Raw genomic sequence first — 17,099 nt, 5'->3', positions numbered from 1 at the left:
CACAGGCATTCAAGGGGCCCGCGGGCTGCGGTGTCCATTTCCTTCTCCCGCATTGCTGCGTTCACCCGCGTCGCCTCTGTCTCACTGCCTGGGCCCCGCGTCAGGCCCCATCAGCACTGCCCCAGTCTGCCTGTTGTGCTGCCCCTCCGGTCCTGCTTCCACAGCCTGTCGGCGGACGTCTCCCCAGTCGCAGCCCTGAATGTGTGTCTGCTCTACCAAACTGACTCCTTGAGGGCGGAGCCCTCACTTGGTCTTCCACATGCCCCCGATGCCTGGCTCAGAACTCGGCCCCAAAGGAAAGGTTAGTACGTAGTGAGTGTTTGCCGTGCAAAATCTGATGGTTTAGAACTGCTGTCACAGACTGGCCAGTCAGGGCCTGGATGTCCCCGGCTCCATTCAGCCCCTGCCATGGGACTGATGACGAGGCTATCACCACCCCACTCACTCTGTACTCTAGGACAGGGAAGAGGGGCCTTCCCGGGGCCCTTACTGGCAGGAAGAGTGACACCTTTTACATATCAGCCACACGCCAAGGGCAGTGCGAAGTGCCCTGGATTCACTACCTGGACTCTAACACTGCCTTCCTGCAAAAGGGCCAAAAGTTCACAAGGGCGGAGGGAGGCACGTGTGCTGCGAAAGCAGGCCTGAGTTCTGCAAGAACACCCGAAGTGCACAGCTCACCAGCTCAATGTCCTAGGAGCCAGGCAAGTAACATAAAAGAGAGGGAGGGCCGGGGGGGCCTGTGGAGCCCTGGAGCAGCTGCTTTGTCTGAGGGGTGGTCGGAGGCCAGCCTGCTCCAGCAGGCTCCGCGAGTGGGAGGGGCTCCCCATGCCACCACACTTCCTGCTGACCTTCGGCCCCCAGCAGCCACTGGCCTCCTTGACGGAGACGGCAGCCCCGTCTCACGTGCTGACCCGCGGAGACACTCCTGCATGATCCGTGTGCACCCCCAGCCCGCGCGGAGGACTCATGACGTTACCTTGACAACTTTGAATCTTTGAAGAAGGCGACACAGCATTCTTGCTTCCAGCTTCCCCACATTCATGGCCACTCGGATCTCAGCCTGGGAAATTCCTTTCGTGCCTCTGCGCTCAACTGTGTGAAACAGTGCACGTGAACCCCAGCCTCTGCAAAGGCAGTTCCCACCCACCTTTTAAAAGCAGGCGTTTCGGTGCAGTGAAACCAAGGAACGGAATGAAATAAATGCCTCCTCTCCCCTCTCTCAAGAATCTCTGACCACCACCACTAAGGGCCTGTTTTTAAGTGCTCACCACGCAAATGTCAAGTAATTAACCGCGATCTACTGAGTTCCCACGGTGGGAAGTTAGCTCTTTCTTTCACGTGAATGGGCTTTTTCAGATAAATGAAATGAACCCTTTTAAAACACATCAAAATATTTTTTAATTAAGAACTCTAAACTTTTCCCCATGTTTCTCAGGAAACCCAGAGGCGTTAAGGACACCGATTTGTGTATTGTCCTGACAGCCGCCAGCCGGCAGGGCCCACGGAGGAAAATGGTGTGATCTGACCCCGCCTACTCGGCCGGCGGATGACTGACTGTGCTTCAGCATTTGCTCCATCCAGTTGGTGGGCTCCTGCCCTGCTACACAGTCACTGCCCAGGGCTGGCACCATCCCTCTCTCTCTAAGAAGCCCTTCTCAATTTACTGACTGGAGACTGGGAACTCCAGGGCAGTCCCTCCAGTAAAATGCACGGACTGCAGGGCAGACTTTCTGGCAAAGCGCTTTGCTCAGAAATATCTTCCCCTTCATTTCCTGATTGATCACACTCTTGAGGAGGCCAGGTAAAACCAACCTGGATAAAGGAGGTCTTGCTGTATTGTGCACATACAAAAATAAACATCAGAATGAAAACAGGTGATTAGAATGTGTTCCCATACTGACCTAGTAACATGCTGATTGTGGGGATGAAAGGGTTAAGGCCGGCTTTTCCCAAACTTTGTTCCGAGGAACCCAGTCTGAGAGATGTTAACAGTTGCCAAATGGCTCTCCAAAAAAGCTGTGCTGCTTTGCCAGTGTGTCCTTGTACCTGCCAGCCGAATCAGACCTCCTGCAGCCACCTCACCCTTTACTCTGGTCCCCTCCTCACAGGGACCCACAGCCACGGCTTCTGTGCTGGGTCACTGCTGTGTTACACAGACTTTAGGGGATCTAGAGGAAAGCTGAGGAATGAGGGAGACAGGTTTCCCCCTTTATCACTGGGATTCTCAGCCTTCAGTGGCTAATAGCTCATTTTTTAGTGCTTTCTATGTGCCAGGCACTAAAGCAAATGTTTTAATCCTATTCCTCAATTAGTCCTCACTACATGCTATGGTGGCTTGGAGACCTTGCTAAAGTCATAGAGCTAGCCCTAGCTGTTGTGGCTCAGTGGACTGAGCGCCGGCCTGCGAAATGAAAGGTCGCCGGTTTGATTCCCTATCAGGGCACATGCCTGGGTAATGGGGCAGGTCCTCGGTTTGGGGTGTGCAAGAGGCGACTGATCGATGTTATCTCTTGCACATTAATGTTTCTCTCCACCTCTTTCCCCCTCCCTTCCCTTCTCTCTAAAAATAAATAAAATCTTAAAAAAAAAAAAAGTCATAGAGCTAACAAGTGGCAGAGCAAGAATTCAAGCTCAAATCTGATCCAAAAGCCTACACCCTTCAAGGGAACCACGGCGCTTCCCACAGTGCTGCATTCTTTCAAGAGCGCACTCCTCTGACACATGGGCAAAACGCTTCTCGCCTCAAACGCGCAGGAACTGCACGCAAGCAGGTGAGTAGAGAACCTACTGAGTTCGTAGGTCTGCGTGAGCATGTCCCGCTCATACACGATGTCCACCGGGGGCACTGCCTTGGAGATGACCTCCTCATCATCGTCATCATCCTGGTCTTCGACCTTCCGTTTGAATTCCTTCAGCAGCTTGAGGCAGCGCACCATGACGTCGGTCCCTGGGAGCACAAGCATTTTCCAGCCATGAGCAAACAGCACTGTGTAGGGGAGGCGGCTTCGCAGAGACAGAGACCCAGAGAAAGGTCATGCACAGCACCGAGTGTGGAACTTTTCAAACTGCATGTCCTGGGGTACAAGACCTGAAAATCTACTCCATAAAACTGCTTTTGGCTTTTAACATAATTAGTGAACAAAGAAATGAAAATGAAAGGAATAATGAAGTGCCCTGTTAGTCCTATTAAGTAGCAGCCCTCTGCTTGAGAAAAGCTCCATGCCTGTCTTACCACATCATCTCCCCAGCCCCCAGGACAGTGCTCAGCACACAGTAGGTGCACAGGCAGCACCGCTGAGAAAATGAAAACCACCTTTCCCCCAGCAAGCCGGTACGGCTGTCAATAAAGCGCGGCAGCAGAGTGAGGGCGCCACGACCCCCAGGGCGTCCGACCTTCTGGTGTCTCTGGGCCACACCGGAGGAAGAGTTGTCTTGGACCACCGTTCATACACAAACACTAAAGAAAACTGATGAGCAAAAAGGGGTTTTAAGTGAACTTACAATTTTGTGTTGGGCTGTATTCAGAGCCATACCGGGCTGCGGGTTGCACACCCCTGTAACTAAGCCATTTTTGGAGCCTTTTAACATAGTGATTCCAAGCGTGAACATTTAGTCCAAGAAGACAGCTCAAGGAGAGGCGGAGCTGCCACCATCACAGGCCCAGCAGCACTCTGCGTAGCACTGGCTTTTGTGAATAATACAAAATGACGACGGGGCACCAAGTGGCGGTCCCGGGAGAAGCCACCACATACTGGGCTGGCGCCTGCCTCCAAACCATCACACCGCACCTACGCTCAACCTCCGAAAGCACAATGTGGGGAACCCACAGGGTGTGCCTGTGGCTGGCACGAGAGAAAGGTGTAAGGGAAAGCAACAATGTCTCGGCACTTTCTGTGTGCTGACTCATTGGATCCTGACAACCCGAGAAGGCACTTTGTAGATGAAGAAACTGAGGTACAGAGGGGTCAACTAACTTGTGCAAGCACCCAGCAGCTTGCAAGTGACGGCAAAGCTGCTCAGGGAGGACCGCAGGGCCCAGCACGGAGATGACTGCACTAAGGCACTCTACGACATATGCCAGCGCGGAGGCAGAACCATGCCCCTCGAGGGTGTCCATGCCCTAAGTCCTCGAACCTGTGAATATGTTACCCTCTGTGGCAAAAGGGACTTTGCAGGCATGATTAAGGCTTTTGCTGTGGCGGCGGCAGTGGTGGGTTGCCTGAGGGCCAATGTTGTATCACAGAGGCCCTGGAAGAGGGAGGCGGGAGGGTAAGGGTGAGAGACTGGAGATGCTCCACTTGCTGGCTTTGAAGATGAAGGAAAGGCCCCTGTGCTCAGGAATGTGGGTAACTTCTAGAAACTGGAACAGGCCAGGGAACGGACTGTGTCCTCGAGCTTCCAGAAGCAACACTGCCCTGCTGACAGCTTGAGTTTAGCACAGGGAGACCCATCTCAGACTCCAGAATCGAAACATAATAAATCACTGTTGTTTTGAGTCACTCAGTCTGCAGTGATTGTTACAGCAGGGGCACAGACGGTGTCTCCACCAGCTTCCGTCAGCACTCCAAGGGGCAGAATCCTCAGCACCCCCGCAAAGATGGGCAGCAATGGAGCTGGTCTGCAGCCATGTCCTGTGCAGGCGCTGTGGTGGCGAGGGCCTTCCTGCGGGCGTGAGACGCCCACACCAGAGCACTGCAAACTGAGACGAGCTCAGGCCCACCGCCCGCGGGGCAAGGGAGCCTGGGGGTGGGGGGTCAGAGCATGTGGCTCACGGGTGAAGTTCATAAATAAGAAAGCAACTCAGGGCCTGAACTCATCCGTATTACCCTCAGAGTAAAGTCCGCTGAGGCTGAGCCACCAGAACCTTCCAGGAGGGCCAGCCTGGGGCAGTCAGCAGGAGTGAGGACGGCCTTCGTGGTCCTCACATACCAGCTCGGTGCTGACTCCCCTCCACTCCTCAAAGTGACAGAAAACCCCCCAGTCCATGACTTTTTAGTAGGAAAACATGAAGCCATGCCACGGTGCAGGCCTCCTCGGTTCTCCTGCTCTCTGCGGCTTTGACCTTGGCTCCAGGTACCTGCCTTCTCCCTCCATTTCTCTCTCCCAGGATGGGAGCCTTAAGCAACCAGGAAGGAAAACATGGATGTGGGGACTCTTGGGCCCACAAGTATGGGTGACAACTATGAGTATGAGTATTCAGGGCTCAGGTGACTGGGATTGGGTCCCGCCTTGGGACAGAGGCACCTGCTAGCCAACACACGGATAGAACACGGTCCACCAGGTCATTTCCCGCCGAGTCTCCCCGACCCCGCCGCGTCCTCTCTCAGCTCGCTCCTGAGATGGTGCTCAGAGCAGCCCACTGCTGCCAACACTGAAACTCCTGCCCCTTCTCGAACGCGAGCCGCCCCGGCCACCCATCGCAGCTCTCCACCGGTGTCCCGCAAGCTGGTCCTCCCTACAGCCTTAGGGGCAGGCGCTACGACCCCGTTCACACTTAAGAGAACCTGAGCAGCTGAGGAATTCGCCCCAACCCCATTCGTTAGCAAGCGAGGAGCTGGGTTTTACCAGGCAGTCTGCCTCGGAGCCCAGGGCCCAAACCTGGGATGACACACAGCCCCTAGTGGACGGACGTCCGTGTGACTGAGAACAGCGGTGAGCCAAGGCAGGGGCGTGGCTTCTGTGTGAGTGGCGACATGAAGCACAGAGTAGAGGCCACGCTCAGCCACAGCCTAGCGTTTCTTCTTCCGCTCCATTTTAACTTCCTTAAGGGCTCACTGGCCAAGAAGATGCACAGAACAGCCCTCCAAGTAAACACAAGTGGAAGAGGACAAATGACGTCATATACTCATGACTCAAAGGGCAGCAAAGGAAATGCCCTCTTGGCCTTTGAGGCCACTGCCCCACACAGCATCCTGGCGGGACTGTGCCCACCTCTCGGCTTCCACGGCACAGACGCGGTCCCGTCAGCCTCCTCCCCACGGCCAGCTGCCTCCTCTGCTGACAGCCGGATGGGCGGACCTTCAGGACCGTGGGGGTACATGGGCTTAGGGTTCGGCAAGACAGGTCAGTCTCAGCTCTGCAACCTCTCGTTTCTGTCTTTGGGGAGATGACTTAGCACAGGTTCATTTTCCACTCAGTGAGATGAGATGACAGCACTCTCTCCTTCACAGGTGAGTGCTAGGATGGCCCCAGACATCTTCGGTACGGACTGGGCACGGCAGCCGTTCAGCCCCAGCACCCGGCCTTTGCTGTGGGCCCGGCGCTGTGCCAGGGGCGCGACACGGATTAGCCCAGTGAACCTCACAATCCGAGGCTGGCAGGCCCGTCAGCCCTGTGGTAGAGGTGCAGAAGCTGAGGCACGGCGACGTGAAGTGACTTGCTCAAAGTGACGGAGCTGTGGCGTGGCAGAGCTGGCATTTGGGCCCAGGCTGGGCGAAGCTCTCAGCCAGCACAGCAGCTATTTCTAATGATACAGCCACACCCGGCACAGCGTATCGGCGTGACAAACACTAGTTGAATTGAAGACAGTTGGTCCCTTCATGCCAGGTGGGAAAGCCCTATCGCTGGCCTGAGGTAGGGGTGGCCTGGCTTCTAGACACGTGTGGGGACTCACCCCTGCTCTGGCCCTGGGTGTGGGGTTCAGGAGGGCCTGCAGACAGGCAGGTTGTTGGCTGGGGGAACACTGAGGGTGACGCACGAGGACTGAGCTGTTCCCTGCAATCCCACCAGGCGCTGTGCGTCCCAGGACTGACAGGGAGCCTGCAACTGAGGGGAGCAAGCCTCCAGCACGCCTTGAGTGGAGGGTGGTCCTAAGCACCCAGGGCTGGGCCCAGCGTGACCACTGTGACGGCTGCTGGGGGACTTTGGGGCCACGGGGCCTGCACCCCACAGAGCACGGCTGACTTCTCTGCTGAGGATCCCGACTGTGCCGACATTCTTCTGTAGCCACTAGACGAGGAAACCCTGGTCATTTCCCCGAGCTGTGCCTGTCTGTCTGTCCTGGCACAATGCCCGGGACACGCTGCCCTTCCCCCGGCCACGCCACACGCATCTCTGCTTCGGAAAGCCTCGCGTCAGAGAGGCAGCACGCGCAGTGGGTGAGGACGTGGACCCTCCTCCGCCGCTGGTGTCCGGACCTGGGCAAGCTGGGTGCCCTCCCTGTCTCAACTGTCTTGCCTGTAAACTAGGGCTAATGACAAGTCCATCTCTGAGGGGTACGGGGAGGACAGTCAGGGAGAAGACAGGTAAAGGACAGAACGAAGTGCAGTCTGTGCTTCGTGACTCCAGGTGACTTGGAATTATATAGTTTCATCGGCCCTTTGTATCTTTCCGCAGTTCTTAGAATTTTACCAGCCTCAGAATTTCAATTTTTATTATTAAAATCCCTTCAGGTCATTCTTGCCTTTTTAAAGGAGCCTATTGCAGACCACGAGCCAGCTAAAGCCACGGCAGAAAGGGTGAGAGCGAGAGGAAGGGTGAAAGGGCGAGCATACGCAGGCAGGGTGGACGCAGCCTCTCTCTCTCCATCTGAGCTGCCACCCCAGTCACCAGGGCTCCGTGGAAGAAGGGCTGGCCCGGCAATGGCAGCCCCTGGGTGCAGGGTTTTCCTTCCAGGAACACAAGGCGGGAGAGATACAACCAGTTCACTGCACCAGCTCTCCGGCCCACGGGATTTTGGGCACTTAGAAATGTGGCTTGCTGGCGCCAGCAGTGTGACGCAAAGGAATCACGCGGTTCTTCTGAGTCAAAGACCCAGGACCACCTCGCCCCAGCCTGAGGAAAGAACGGCTTCGCCTCACGTTCTGAAGACCCAGAGAAGAAGAATGGAAGGGTGGATCTTCACTAAGCACTAATGTAAGCCAGGCGGTCTCAGGGTTTTCAGAAGCTATTTTACTTAATCATCACGTGTATTCTGCAAATTATTACTGCCATTTTAAGAGAAAAGAAACTGAAACTCAGAGGGGTCAAGAGCTAACTGCTGTCTGGGACCTAGGAAGTGGTTCTTCTTCCACACCAGGCCACCTGGCTGGGCTGGAATTTCCGATTTCTATCAGAAAGCCGTTTGGTGTAAAGAAAAACCCAGAGTGTCTGCGAGTGGAACCGATCACCTGTGTTTCTCGCACTCCCCAAGAAAACGCTCGCCTGGCCCCCCAGCATAACGGTATGCACACTTGTGCCGCCCTGGGAGAGAACAAAAGCAAGGTGCGAACAAGGAGCACCAGGACAGACTTCCTCTTGAAGGGTCCCGAGCCCAGGGGAGTCCTGGCTGGTGAGCCAGGCCCATGTCACGAAATTCCGTTACTCCCCTCACGCGCCCCCCCACTGTCCCTCCCCTGCCTCTCTCCCTGTCTCCCCTGAACCGGGACGATGGGCAAGCCAAGGGGACAACCCGAGGAGGAGCCTGCCATGGGTAAGTGCAGAGGCCTGACCAGGGGCTGGAAGCACCGAGTTCTGGGGAGCACCCGGAATGATGGAGTGGCTACAGCCGCCACTCCAGGATGAAGTACAGGTTAAAAGTCTGAGCGCTGGAGTCAGTCTGTCTGGTGTGGGCCTGCCTCTGCCACTGACCAGCTGTGTATGTGTGGCTCAGAGGAGTGCCCTCTCTGTGCCTCAGGGTACTCAGCTTTAAAATGGGGACAAGAACAGTATCTCAGAGTACTCAGGACACTGCCTGGCATACAAGTAATGCTCAGTAAGCAGTGCTGGCTACTGCTTTTACCATCGTTATTATAATTACTACAACCTTGGAAAACACAGCCAGGAGTTTGTTTGGGGCCTTTAATTCAGTTTCACAGCATTTATGTCATACTGGGCCCAAAACACATAAAGGTAAATGAGACAGGGTCCCTGACCCTGCGAAGGGTCATACATGAGAGACAGGCTGGGAGAGCAGCAGGACAGTGTGTGGGCTTCACGCAAGCCTGGGCTGACTTCTGGCTCTATCCTGGGTAAGCTGCTAACCCCTCTGGGCCTTGGGCTGCTCATCTATGGAACAGGGATAACCCTAACATCACGTGCAGACTAACCTGGGGTACGGACCGAATGGTATACGCGTGAAGCGCTGATCATCATGCAAAGCAGCTGGGGGACCGCTGAGAAGCAGGCTGCAGGGTGCTCGGGCTGTGCCGCCAGCATGCACAGAGCCGCTGAATGGGAAACGGCAGGAGGCAGCTGGCTGGGACGGTGGAGGGAGCAGGCGACATTTGGGTGGGGTATTCCAGGGTGTGTAAGAAGTGTCTAGGCGGAAGAGGACAGGCATTCCAGGCAAAAGGAAGGACACCAGCAAAGGTCCAGAGATGGGAAAGACAGGCCTACTTGGAGAAGTGGTGGGTTTTTATCTTATTATTTTATTATTTATCTTAATTGTTAATGACAGGGATTATTAATTTTCTAGCCAACGTCCTTCAGCTTTGTCACTTGTGTCTTAAAGATTCCACGCTGTTTTAACTGCCCCCCAGCACCTACTCTGGGCTGGAAGCTTTCCTGATGCTCTTTCTGTGTTGATGCTCATTCCTTATCCTTGTTTCCAACTGTCATTCTTTTAAATTCCTGGTTGCGAAGGTCTTTTAAACAGCTATTTATATTTATTTTATTGCATTTTAATACTTCTTAATATGGCTCATTTCTTTTTTCTTAGCTTGTATACTTTAATCTACAATAATTTAAATATCCTCTTTTGTCATTTTAATGATCTTAATTTAATTTGCTGTACTGTTATATGTTTCTTGGTCTTTTATTTTTTAATTTTAACAGCTTCGCTGAGATATGATTCCCATGCCATCCAAGCGCCCGTTTAGAGCGCACCAGTCAGCGGTTATTTAGTATGTTCCCAGGTTAGAACTTCTTTGCCGCCTCAAACCCTTTAGCTACCACGGCTCTGCGCCCCCACCCCCTCAGCCCTAAGTACTTGCTGACCTACTGCTCCCTTCCCTGACGGTCTTTCCCGCAAACGGAGCCGGACGGTAACGGCCTGTGCAGCTGGCTTTTCTCCGCTGAGTGGTCTTGGCACGCCTGTCGAAAACCAGTTGACCACAAATGTGGGTTGTTTCCGGACCCTCCGTCCTAGTCCACTGTTCTCCACGTCTGTCCTCGGGTCAGAGTGACACTGTCTTCCTTACTGTTGCTTTGTCTAAGTTTTGAAATTGGGAAGTGGGGGTCCTCCTACTTGATTCTTCTTTTTCAGAATTGTGCTAGTTCTGCATCCCTTGCAAGTCCACATGAATTGTAGAATTAGCTTCTCAATTTCTACAAAGAGGTCGGCCAGGATTCAGACAGGAACTGCGCTGAGTTTGAAGGTCAGTTGGGGCAGCACTGCCATCACCATGGTAAGTCTTCCAACCCTTGAACATGAGATGTGCTCCCATTTGCCTAGAGCCTAAATTGCTGTCAACAATGTTTAATAGCTTTCAGAGTATATACATTTTGTACTCTCTTTGTTGCCTCTTGCACGCCCCCTACCAGGGACCTGGCCTGCAACTCAGCCATGTGCCCTGACTGGGAATCAAACTGGCGACCCTTTGGTTCGCAGGCCGGTGGCACTCAATCCACTGAGCCACACCAACCAAGGCTAAATTTATTCTTAAGTATTTTATTCTTTTTGAAGCTACTGTTTTCTTAATTTCATTTTTGGGTTGTTCATTTATAAGTGTGTAGAAATACAACCGGTTTTTGTATATTCATCTTCCTTTCCACAGAACTTGTTGAACTTGATTTTCATTTTTTTACGGGTGCATCTTGGGGTAACACTGTGGGAGGAGTCCACAGCATAAACGGACCCCTCCTCATCCTCTGCAAAGCTCACCGCCTCGCCACTGAACCCAGGACACCTGCTCAAATAGCTGCCCCAGGCACCCGGCACAGGCAGCTCGACTTCTGTCACTGCTCCCGGCCCTTTCTGAGGGGCTGCAAGGTTAACTCCATCTCTCCTTTCTCCTTTTCCCAGCATAATTTAATGAGCACAGAATGACCAGTAAATACTTGAAGAAAATAATTCGGATTTGCAAAACAGATCAGTTCAGGTTGACTGTTTTCATTACCAAGGTGCTCTTTGGTTTTTTTCTTGCTTTTTGCCAAACAGATCACTGTAGCTTTCTGTAATGCAATGGAAGTATGCCTAAATCTAAGCTCTTTGGAAACAACCTTTAGAAACAACTGAAAGGCTTTTAGAAACAACTTAGACATGCAGGCACACCTGTGAATTTACATGAAGGAATACATCATCTTTGTTTATTATTTAAGTCTTGTATACTCCAAGGGAAGTAGACAAGAGGGAAAGTTTTATGTTAATTTTGCCAACGGGGACAACAAAGCTCAAAGCAACAGAAGGTGACCACTGCATTCCTTGTCTCCTGCACAAGGAAGGTAACTGAAGTGGCACCTAATCAAATTAAATTTGCTAAACATTTACTTAGCACCTACTCTGTTCCCAGCAGACTCTGCACAGGCATTAAGCATAGAAAGTATGTGAGAGGTGTGGCCGCCACCCTCAATGAGCTCCTGCCCTAGTTGGAAAAGTCACACAAGTAGGAAACTGAGACACACTGTGACATGGGATGTGAGGGGAGCGCTGATTACGAGCCTGAGCAGCAGAGGCGGGTGACAAGGTTACCACGTGAATGAGATGAGCCTCCTGAACTGTCAGTGTGGATGTGTGTGACAACTGAAAAATTCTCATTGTCTTTGTCTCGGGAGCCTGGCCTCTCAATCCCACATAAGGAGCTGATGCCACCACTTTTCCTGGTACTCAGGCTGTGTGAGCCCTGAGTCATGCTGACCCTCCTTCCTGGGGGCTCCTCTTCCCAGCGCTAGACTTCAAGGTAACTAGGACCACTCACTGTGTGACAGGACCTGGAGCTCGGATATAACTTCAAAGTCAGGTGGGTGACACACCAGAGGGAAGCCAGTTGTGGGTTCCATAGCAGGAAGCAGGGTGTTCTTGATAATGGGGGAGGTGGGCCCCACAGAAAGAGGGCAGCATCTCTGTCTTGCCAACTGCTATTAAAGAAATGCAGTTCAAGTTCACTGTAATCAAGACTCCAGTACTGACATAAGAATAGACACACAGATCAATGGAACAGAACAGAGAGCCCAGAAATAAACCCAAGTCTCTATGGTCAATTAATATTTGACAAAGGAGGCAGAAGCATAAAATGGAGTAAAAATAGCCTCTTCAACAAGTGGTATTGGGAGATCTGAACAGCTACGTGCAAAAAAAATGAAACTCAACCATCAACTTACACCCTACACCAAAATAATCTCAAGATGGATAAACGACTTAAATATAAGTCATGACACCAAAAAAGTCCTAGAGGAGAACACAGGCAGGAAAATTTCAGATATCCCACATAGCAATATTTTCCCCAATATGTCCCCTACAGCAAGAGATACAAAGGAAAGAATAAACAAATGGGATTATATCAAATTAAAAAGCTTCTGCAGAGCTAAAGAAAACATCAGCAAAATGAAAAGGCAACCAACCATATGGGAAAACATATTTGCCAATGAGACTTCAGACAAGGGCCTGATCTCCAAAATATATAAAGAACTTACATGACTCCATACCAGGAAGACAAACAACCAAATTAAAAAATGGGCAAAGGACCTGAATAGACATGTCTCCAAGGAAGACATACAGAGGGCCCAGAGACATATGAAAGGATGCTCAGTATCACTAGCCATCAGAGAGATGCAAATTAAAACCACAATGAGATACCACTTTATACTGGTCAGAGTGGCCAACATACACAAATCAACAAACAAGTGCTGGTGAGGATGTGGAGAAAAGGGAACCCGAGTACAGTGTTGGTGGGAATGCAGACTGGTACAGCCACTGTGGAAAACAGTATGGAATTTCCTCAAAAAACTAAAAATGGAACTGCCTTTTAACCTGGTGACTCCACTCTGGGAGTATACCCTAAGAATTCTGAAACACCAATTCAAAAGAACCTATGCACCCCAATGTTCATAGCAGTGTTATTTATAATTGCCAAGTGCTGGAAGCAGCCTACGTGCCCATCAGTAAATGAGTTGATCAAAAACTGTGGTACATTTACACAATGGAATACTATGCAGCAGAACGGAGCTCCTACCCTTCATGGCAGCATGGGTGGAACTGGAGAGCATTATGCTAAGTGAAATAAGCCAGGCAGTGAAAGACAAATACCATATGATCTCACCTCTAGGTGGAACATAATCAACAAAACAAGTGAGCAAAATAGAACCAGAAACATGGAAATAAAGAACAAACTGACAGTGACCAGAGGGGAGGGGGAAGGGGGATACCGGGGGAAAGAAGGGGGTCAGGTCAAGGAACATGTATAAAGGACCCATGGACAAGGACAATGGGGCGGGGGGAGTGAATGTGGGAGGGGGTGGGTGGGCAGGACAGGGGAGAGCAATGGAGGAAAAATGGGGACAGGTGCAATTGAACAATTAAAAAATAAAAAAAAAAAAAGAAATGCAGTTCAATGTTGCCTAATTTTGTTTTTACAGAGAAGTTGAAAGACTGACTTTTAGGTGAATTTTCTGATTTTTAAATGCCAGAAACTAATTCAATTAAGCCAAACATAATACACGGCTGGACAGGGTCTCAGGCCACCAGCTGGCAGCCACTGCACTGTGTACTCTGTCTCCTGTAAGACCCACAGCACTCTGGGAAGTTGCATTATTATCCCCAGATAATTCTGATGAGAAAACTGAAGCATAGAGGTCATTACCCCAACAGGAAATGACAGAACAAGAATCCTAGCCCAGCCCTGACCAGTGCGGCTCAGTCGGTTGGGCATCATCCTGCAAAGTGAAAGGTCGCCGGTTCGATTCCCAGTCAGGGCACCTGCTTGGGTTGCAGGCTCAGCCCTCGGTCAGCATGTGTACTAGAGGCAGCTGATCAATGTTTCTCTCCATCTCTTTCTCCTTCCCTAAGAATAAATAAAATCTTAAAAAAAAAAAAAAAAAGGAATTCTATCCCAGGGCTGTCTTACATCAAAGTCCAACCAGGTGTCTTTACTTTCAAGTGGCTAGTTTGAATTTCCAAGGACCTCAAGCTTGAAAGAAGCTTTGCTCTATGGCTGCCTGCCCCGCAAGAAAGGTTCTTTAATGGTATTTCCTTCTTAGTTTCTTTCTACTTAAAAGATAAAATTTCTTATCTGTTTAATACCTTTCTTGCAACCGGCCAGGAAGTAAAAACGATGAAGAGACCCACAGGTCACGACTGTTTAAGCATTCAGATAGCTGTGCTTCCAAGTCCTGTGCTGGGGGACCCTCACATAGAGAAGTCCCCAGCACACCGTTCAGTTCCCAGAAATCCTTTCTCCCGCCACAGTATTTCCCGTCTCCTGTGTACTCACAGGCGGATGCCGCCCACTCTTTACCCTGAGGAGTTCTAATCGTTCAACCAGTCACACATTTACTCAGGACTGCAGGGACTCAAAGACAGGCCTGCTCTACAGGAGGTGGGCTTCCTAATCTCCCAGGCGTGCCTTCCTTTGTTCGCCTCCCCTTTGGCAGCATCTCTGTGTTCCCAACTCTCCCAAGACTTTTCTCAGACAAAGGGCAGCCAGGCAGGGCAGGCAGTGATTCCACTCAGTGAGGAAATAAAGGAAGAGACAGAGTTCCCACAGACTGGGCATTTCACAGTCACTCAGCAAATCTGAGTGCCCGCCTCCTGGAGGCAGGGCTACGTGCTGGGACTGTCCTCACTGAGCACAAATTCTCCTGAGCTGTGTCCACAGGAGACTTATGCTGACAAAGTCAAGCACGCAGACCCTAAGCTTTGTTCTCACGCACCTGTTGGTTTTCCTTGGAGTTACTGACTTTGTTTTTTTCCAGTTGCTTGGAGTTCCACGCACCTATCATTACATTCATGCTCAGACTCGCACAGAGGAAAACTTTCGCTAGACACATTCACGTACCAGGCACGGACCTCCATCCCTCCTGGAATCACCTGGACAGGCTGCTGTCAGCGCCTGTCACTGTCACTTCCCTTTGCCACCTCCCTGGGATTTTTCATGTGCCCCCTGTTTCCTCGACCCGTTTCCCCGCCTCTTGGCTTAGCCTGTCATTTGATGGTGCACATGCTCCTGCAGCTTCCTGAAAGAGAACCTGGGAGGCGGGAGGTGCAGTTTCAGAGCTGCCTTAAGAAAGTGTCCTTTTTCTCAGACCTGGTTAATGGCGAAGCTGATAAAAAATTGTAGATTGAAAGTCTATTTCCTTTAGAATGTTGACGGCCTTGCTCTAAGGTCTTCCAGCATCAGTTACTATTGGGCAGTCTGATGTCCCCTCCCCCGAGGCTCTGTATCCCCAGATTCCTGATGTTGGATCTTGGTGCAGGGTTCTCTGTTCATTATACTAGGTACCTGGTAGGTCTTTTGACCTGGAGAAATTTCTTGTGCCCTTTCTCATCCCGTCTCCTGCTCTAGTCCCCTGAGCACACTCCCTCCCTCCGTACCGTCCTGGAGCCCTGCTGTGTGGATGCTAAATCTTGTAGGCTCAGCCTTTTATTTCCATCTTAGCTCTCCTATTTCCCATCTCTTTTGCGTTTCTGTTCTTTCTGGAAGACTTTTTCCAACTTTATCTAACTATCTTCCCTTCCACTAAATCTTTCATTGCAATAATCATATTTCTTTCATTTCCAAGAGCTCTTTTCTATTTTCTGCATGTCCCATCTTTATAGTCCCTTGCAATCTCTTCTCTTCTTTCTCTGAAGATTCTCTTTTTCTCAAAAAAAAAGAAAGTTTTCTTCTACTCCTCACTTTGTTTCTATTCCCTAAGTTTGTTTGTTTCTCTTACATTCACACTCGTTTTTCTCAAATGTTGGGTGGAGGGTTAACATGCTTCCCCACAGCGCTGTGTTTGAGGTATTTTGAAGGGCAGAGAGGAGGAAGGGAGAGGCTGTCACTGCGCGGTCTTCCAGGAAGGGTAAGCAGGCAGGGGCCGGCTATTCTAATGGGAAACCTCCAGATTTCATGATTTAGGTGACTTTTCTCTTGGACTGGTCAGTTTTTGCAGGAAAAAAGTCTCTGGCCTCTGGGACTGCAGATCCAGTTGTTCTAAGAATCAAACTGGGAATGGCAGTGAGGAGACCCACTTTTTAGAGTACGGAGATTGGCACTTGTCACCTAACTCTGGTTTTCAGCACAGCACCCTGTCCCTAGCTGGGCCTCATGTTTGTGAGTCTAGAATCTCTTTGGTGCATCTTCTTTTGGGGTAAACCAGACTTGTACCTCTGTGGGAAAGGGGTCTTCCTTGGCTATGCACAGGAGGGGAGGGGGCTGGGGTACCTATGGCTTTTCACACAGACTACAGACCAATTCTCCTGTGTCCCGCTCCATCCGTGCCTGTGCTTTCAAACGTACCTGGAATCTCCAAATTTTCAGATGACTTCAGGTTATTAATATATATATATATATTTAAGATTTTATTTATTTGTATTTAGAGAGAGGGGAAGGGAAGGAGACAGAGAAGGAGAAAAACGTGGATGTGAGAAACATCAATCAGTTGCCTCTCGTACACATGCTGATCAAGGACCAAACCTGCAACCCAAGTACGTGCCCTGACCAGGAGTCGAACTGGCGACCTTTCACTTTGTGGGACGACAGCCGACCAACTAAGCCATACCAGTCAGGGCTGATTTCAGGTTTTGAGGTGTCAATTCTTGGCTATGCCCTTCACAAGCATTTAGCTCTCCCCGTCTGCTCGGTTACCATTCGTGCATCTGCCTTTGAGCACCAAAACGTTGTTGACAACTCTCTGCTACCATATCCTGTCCTCCTCTCTTTGCACTTCCGGGTTTACTTCTTTTATAGCCCTCATCGTCCCTAGAATGGAATTTGGGAAGAATCTATCATCTTTACTGAAAGCTCTGACCCTGAGCTTTTTCAGTGACTTCGGTTAATCAGAAGAGATAAACAGCCTGAGATAAAAGTCAGGAAAAGAGAAAAATAAAGGACTAAGAATGGGTTTTAAGCCCGTTAACATTGTTAACGGGTTTAAAACATTGTTTAAACACTGTTCTTAGTTTAATTTTTTTAACCGACTAGAAGGTTTAAATTCTACTCCTCCTGCTTACAGATTGCTCAACATCTGTAGGTTACTCAGCA

At 50.7% G+C, this 17,099-nt stretch overlaps 1 protein-coding gene across 3 annotated transcripts in view; it reads right to left on the bottom strand.

Annotated features, from left to right (window-relative positions):
* Nucleotides 1–17,099, bottom strand: part of GTF3C1 (general transcription factor IIIC subunit 1) — a 74,003-nt gene that overhangs the window by 41,570 nt on the left and 15,334 nt on the right. For 2 of the 3 annotated variants that reach the window (XM_024560580.3, XM_045195322.2), the window contains exons 7-8: nt 2,792–2,950; nt 980–1,095 (exon numbers count right to left, since the gene is read on the bottom strand). In XM_024560580.3, coding sequence (XP_024416348.2) covers nt 980–1,095; nt 2,792–2,950 — 275 coding nt within the window. The remainder of the gene's footprint in view (nt 1–979; nt 1,096–2,791; nt 2,951–17,099) is intronic. The other variant, XM_053927323.1, reaches the window with a different exon arrangement.

This window comes from Desmodus rotundus, chromosome 1, assembly GCF_022682495.2.
Source record: "Desmodus rotundus isolate HL8 chromosome 1, HLdesRot8A.1, whole genome shotgun sequence".
Classification (NCBI taxonomy): Eukaryota; Metazoa; Chordata; class Mammalia; order Chiroptera; family Phyllostomidae; genus Desmodus; species Desmodus rotundus.
This window is presented reverse-complemented; position numbering and strand designations above follow the sequence as displayed.